The sequence below is a fragment of the Bactrocera latifrons genome, unplaced genomic scaffold, assembly GCF_001853355.1.
Source record: "Bactrocera latifrons isolate USDA-ARS-PBARC rearing strain unplaced genomic scaffold, ASM185335v1 scaffold_1174, whole genome shotgun sequence".
NCBI classification, from domain to species: domain Eukaryota; kingdom Metazoa; phylum Arthropoda; class Insecta; order Diptera; family Tephritidae; genus Bactrocera; species Bactrocera latifrons.
The window spans coordinates 19,961-25,993 of NW_017534602.1; the positions used below are offsets into that span (position 1 = coordinate 19,961).

Here is a 6,033-nt window from a genome sequence, read left to right on the forward strand (position 1 = left end):
TGATTTGAGGGCATGCACCTGGAATGTCCGGTCCATTAATTGGGAAGGTGCCGCTGCCCAGCTGGTTGATGTCCTCGTGAAAATAAAGGCTGACATCACCGCAGTCCAAGAAACGCGATGGACTTGACAAGGACTGAGACGAGTAGRTCCTTGTGGCACTTACTACACTGGCCACATAAAGGAGCGCAAGTTTGGTGTGGAACTCGTGGTGGTAGTCGCCGAATACTATCATTCACTCCGGTGAATGAACGTCTAGCCACAATCCGAATCAAAGCGAGGTTCTTCAACATATCGCTGATTTGCGCCTACGCCCCGACGGAAGAGAAGGACGATGTGACCAAAGATGCCTTTTATGAGTGCTTGGAAAGCACTTATGAGAGCTGCCCCCGCCACGATGTCAAAATCGTGCGTGGCGATTTTAACGCCAGGGTGGACAAAGAAGGTATCTTTGGCACTACGGTCGGTAAATTCAGCCTCCACGAGGAAACATCCCCAAATGGGTTGAGGCTGATCAACTTCGCTGGGGCCCGAATATGGTTATCTGTAGTACTAGATTCTAGCATAAGAAGATTCATCAAGCTACCTGGCTATCTCCTGATCGAAAAACCACCAACCAGATCGATCATGTTGGGATAGACCGACGACACGTCTCCAGTATTTTAGATGTGCGTGCGCTCCGAGATCCCAACATCGACTCGGACCACTATCTTGTTGCAGCCAAGATTCGCACCCGCCTCTGTGCAGCAAAAAACGCACGCCATCAAATACAAGGAAGGTTCGAGAAGCCGCAATCACAACAGACAGCCGAACGATTTTCTACTCGGCTTGCACTTCTGCTCTCTGTGGGGCGGCATTTCAAACTCCTTACATAAAGCTGCAACCGAAACCATTGGTTTTCTGAAAGAGCAAAAGGACAGCTGGTACGACGAGGAGTGCCGTGTCGGAGCGGAGAGAAAACAGGCTGCCTACCTCGCAACGTTACTATCGACCACAACACGTGAGGGATGGGAGAGATACCGAGAGTTGAAGAGGGAAGCGAGACGCATTTGCAGACAAAAAAAGAAAGAGGCCGAAATGCGTGGGTACGAGGAGCTTGATAAGCTGGCCGCAGGGGTAATGCACGAAAATTCTACCGAAAAAATGCGGCGGAACCCCTCAAAGGTGATCTAGTCACCGATGCCCAGAACATACTTAAATTATGGGGGGAACACTTCTCCAGCCTACTGAATGGCAGTGAACGCACAACGCCAGGAGAAGGCGAACCCGATTCCCCAATTGATGACAATAGAGCACAACCTGAAGAACATCAAAGCAGTGGGGGCCGATGGATTGCCGGCCGAGCTATTCAAACACGGCGGCGAAGAACTGATAAGGAGAATGCATCAGCTTCTTTGTAAAATATGGTCGGACGAAAGCATGCCCAACGATTGGAATTTAAGTGTGCTATGTCCAATCCACAAAAAAGGAGATTCTACAATCTACGCCAACTACCGTGGGGTAAGCCTCCTCAACATTGCATATATGGTTCTGTCGACCGTATTGTATGAAAGATTAAAGCCCACAGTCAACAAACTGATTGGACCTTATCAGTGTTGCTTCAGACCTGGAAATCTTGGAGAAGACTCGTGAAAGGAGAATCGACATTCACAACCTCTTTGTCGATTTCAAAGCTGCTTTCGACAGCACGAAAAGGAATTGCCTTTATGGCGCGATCTCTGTGTAAACTGACGTTGTGCAACAACAAAAGCTCCGTCAGAATCGGAAAGGACCTCTCCGAGCCGTTCAATACCAAACGAGGTTTCAGAAAAGGCGACTCCCTATCGTGAGACTTCTCCAACCTGCTTCTGGAGAAAATAGTTCGAGCTGCAGAACTAAATAGAGAAGGTACAATTTTCTATAAGAGTGTACAGCTGCTGGCGTATGCCGATGATATTGACATCATCGGCCTCAACACCCGCGCCGTTAGTTCTGCTTTCTCCAGACTGGACAAGGAAGCAAAATAAATGGGTCTGGTGGTGAACGAGAGAAAGACGAAATATCTCCTGTCATCAAACAAACAGTGGTCGCACTCGCGACTAGGCTCTCACGTCACTGTTGACAGTCATAACTTTGAAGTCGTAGATAATTTCATCTATCTTGGAACCAGCGTAATCAGCACCAACAATGTCAGCCCGGAAATCCAACGCAGGATAACTCTTGCCAACTCAAACTCTATAACTCACTCATAATTCCCGTCCTGCTATATGGGGCAGAGGCTGGCTAGGTCATGTTGTCCGAATGGACGAAAACACTCCAGCTCTGAAGATATTTGACGCTGTACCCGCCGGGGGAAGCCGAGGAAAAGGAAGACCTCCACTCCGTTGGAAGGACCAAGTGGAGAAGGACCTGGCTACGCTTGGAATATCCACTTTGCGCCACGTAGCGAAAGGAAGAAACGACTGGCGCGCGGTTGTTAACTCGGTTATAATCGCCTAAGCGGTGTCTACGCCAATTAAGAAGGAGATTTGAGTATACCATACGAAGTGAAAAATGTTAAAAAATTTAGTTAAGTATTGTGACATGTGTTATTTATACAMGTTTTTGAATTTTGAAATGCAAATATATTAAAAAGTATAAGCCTTCGCAACAATATTTTTATTCCTCCTCTGGAGAAGATCCCTTATCAGCATATACCCAATTTATACCGGAATTCGTTGTCAGTCCCCGATCACCAAAGTAATTGCAATCGTGGCAGTTAATATTTTGCAAAAATATTTACATTGTAAAGTAGAGTTAAAAAGTATTTCTGAAATCACATTGCCAAGTATTAGCTTTGTAAAAATGTGTATACTTAATTTGAAACAGGTTTTATTTATATTTTTGAAATTGTTTCTTTTAGCTCTGAAGCAAAGCCGCAGCCCTCCGGAGTTGAAATTACATGAACTAAGGGCTGAAAAATATAATGGCATGGTTCGGTTGTTGAAACCGGGTTGTAGGACTATAATTTTAATTACCGATATAAAAACGCGACCTAAGCTAATTCCTTCTTTTCACAAAGCTGTTTGGCCTTACCGGAAATCCAAAACACTATTATTCGGTCATATGCTTATTGAAAAGGGGCTGTTATGGTATTCTGAACTACTAAGGTTGTCTTTGTGCGAATCAAAGACATTTAAGATTAATCCCCGGAACTGTGTTGGTACCGTAATTGCTTTAAATGGTCACAGAAAATATTTTTGTATGTACCACGCTAAACACCCAGAGACGAACAATGATAGAAAGGTAAGTACTTTAGTCTTTGTAGCGAGTTTATAAAATAGATAGATCTGTGATCAAATTGAAAGGTGAATCGAGTGTGTTTCGAAACGGTAGAGTTTTTTTTCTGCAAGTAGTACTGTTAGTGACATCTGTGCTAAATTTCACATCAAAATATTCATTAGTATTTGAGATACGCGTCGTTTCGTGAGCCTCTATTTGGGAATCCTTCGATTGTTCTATGTCTGAATTTATTTAGCAAAGAAATGCGAGAATGCACCATCTTATCCTGCATTGGTTATTGAAGATCATTTAGCCACATTTTCAACTAATACGGTGTCGCAACCATCGCTTTGCCTATTTTACCTTCGTGTAACTTCTGGCTATTCAGAAAATTCGCATGACCACTCCGAGGACACGGTTTTGACTCAATTGAGGATATAAAAGCTAAATCGAAGAAAGCCACATGGTCATCACGACGGAGGAATTTTTAAGTGCTATGATGACTAGAAGATTCGTTGGCATAAGTGCATTGCAGCGGGTGGGGATTACTTTGAAGGAGATGAAATGAACAAAATTCACCTTTCAATTTCATCACAAGAGGTGTATTGCGTAGTCGAAAATGTCTTTTCGTATTTCTAATCAAACTTCAACTTATTTTTTATATTTATAATATTTTTTATTTTTATTTTGTTTATACATTGCAACTAGTTCAAATAAAAGAAAGGACCAACAAGCAACTTGAATATAATTACAAAATTACAAAACTGCTATGAGAGTATTGGCTAATTGGAAAGATCGCAGAGTTTGAGTAGTCTTGGTGGTCCATCTCTAGAAGTTAACATAGCTACTTGCTGTAGAAATTTTGCACTATGTGCTGTTGGAGTTTTTAATATTTCTGCGTTAACCGAGTTTACGCCTATATCACGTTTTATATCAGCACATCTACAATACCAAGGCGCTTTTACAATTCGTCTTAGTACTTTGTTTTGAAATTGTCGGATGACTTTCTTCTTGTTTGCGTTAGTACATCTCCACAGTTGTGCATCATAGCTTTATATCGGTCAGAGTATTTGATTATATATAAGTAACTTTTTTCGATGGATAACGCTGATTTGTTACCGATTAACCAATTATAATTTTTGAGTCGCATGTCCAGCTCCTTACGTTTGTTTTTTCGTGCACTTTCCAGAGTAGCTTAGTGTCCTAAGTATTTAGCGGAATTAAAGTACGGTACTCGTGCATATATTTTAATGGAACATACTTGAGTTTCTGGTGTTTGTAGTCTTTNTTAAAGTACGGTACTCGTGCATATATTTTAATGGAACATACTTGAGTTTCTGGTGTTTGTAGTCTTTACAGTTTTTCCGAAGAAAGTAGTCGGAATTTCTTCCATTGCTTAGGGGCCGAAGATATTTTGCGAAACTTTCATTTTTAAACCTCTTAATTTGCCGATTAAGATATTTAGAGATTTTATTTAAAATAGTTTATCAGCTGGACAACAAGTTTGATGCCACTTACGTCGTAGTTTTCTCTTTAATTTAATTATTTCTCCTATATCATTACGATATAAATATATTAATAAAAATAAATAAATAAGCAAATATTTACCATTTGTCCGCTAGAGACATTATTCTATCAGTATAAATCGAAATTTCTAGAACGGAAGCTAGCGAACCATTGTTGTCCTACACGAACTGATCCGGCATCGCCACCGTAAACATCACAAATTTCTGTGGTGGCTTGCGTCGTATTCTTCCCTCCAAAATATAGCGAATTTCTTGATTATGTTCACTAATTTTTGAGCAGTTGTAACTTTTTACTTTTCAATTTTGATTGGTAGCACTGGAGATATAGACTGCAACGACATCTATTAACAAAATACGAAAAGACTTTTTCGACTACTCAATATTACATATTATATTTTTTAACAAAACACAAAAAAAAAATAAAAAAATTGCGAAGCGTATACATTAATATAAACGTTATCTAGATATATGTATTCTTTCTTTTGCAGAGGTTAATGAAAATGAAAAAACATCTTGAGCGAGATACTACCGATCCGGAAATAGGGGCATTCGTTGAAGTTAATTCAGATGAGTCGGACTGCGAGCAAAAAATCTTATTAGAGGAAAATCTTTTGGATGGTTTAAGTAATTGGTTGGACAGGTTATTTGAAGGATCTACTCATAGATACAGTGTCAATTATTGGCCAGATTTTCCAACTAAATAACTTCCTAATGTTGTTTGAAATTAAAAATAATTGTCCTTTCATGCTGTAAAATAAATTGTACAAGTTTCCATAGGACTAGAAGCTTTCTTAACGATATTAATATGTTATCTATATACATATATTATATATATATTAACATTATTACATTAATCGTTTCTGCACATTGTATATGCAGACATAAGATAAGTATTAATATTATAGATTTTATTAATTTCTTAATTTGCTAATCGTTATTCGACTAATTACTAACTTAATTCATAACAAAATCAAATATCAAAAATTAGAGGTCTTCCTCTTCTTCCCCCGGCGGGTACTGCGTGCAATTCTTTCTAAGCTGATCTGCTTTTGTCCATTCGAAAGACATGATCTAGTCAGCATTCGCTGAACTCTGTCAATGTCGGCGTATATCTCATACAGCTTATCGTTCCATCGAATGCGATATCCGCCGTGGCCATCGAGCAAAAGACCATAATTCTTTCGTAGAACCTTTGTCTCGAAAACTGGTAACGTCTACTCATCAGATGTGGTCATCGACCATACCTCTACAYTAGGGTACTTTTTCAAAA

The 6,033-nt window shown here is 39.9% G+C and overlaps 1 protein-coding gene across 1 annotated transcript; it reads left to right on the plus strand.

Moving 5' to 3' along the window:
* The first annotated feature begins 2,884 nt into the window (after nucleotides 1–2,884).
* On the plus strand, nucleotides 2,885–5,542 carry LOC108978104 (dnaJ homolog subfamily C member 16-like). The gene is made up of 2 exons (XM_018948232.1): nucleotides 2,885–3,261; nucleotides 5,252–5,542. Exons 1-2 carry the CDS (start codon nucleotides 2,947–2,949, stop codon nucleotides 5,465–5,467), a joined length of 531 nt encoding a protein of 176 aa, XP_018803777.1. The 5' UTR covers nucleotides 2,885–2,946; the 3' UTR covers nucleotides 5,468–5,542.
* Nucleotides 5,543–6,033: the final 491 nt, after the last annotated feature.

Coding starts and splice junctions, on each gene's coding strand:
- LOC108978104 (XM_018948232.1), top strand. CDS start 2,947: ATGGTTCGGTTGTTGAAACCGGGTTGTAGGACTATAATTTTAATTACC. Junction 3,262..5,251: donor AGACGAACAATGATAGAAAG/GTAAGTACTTTA, acceptor TTTCTTTTGCAG/AGGTTAATGAAAATGAAAAA.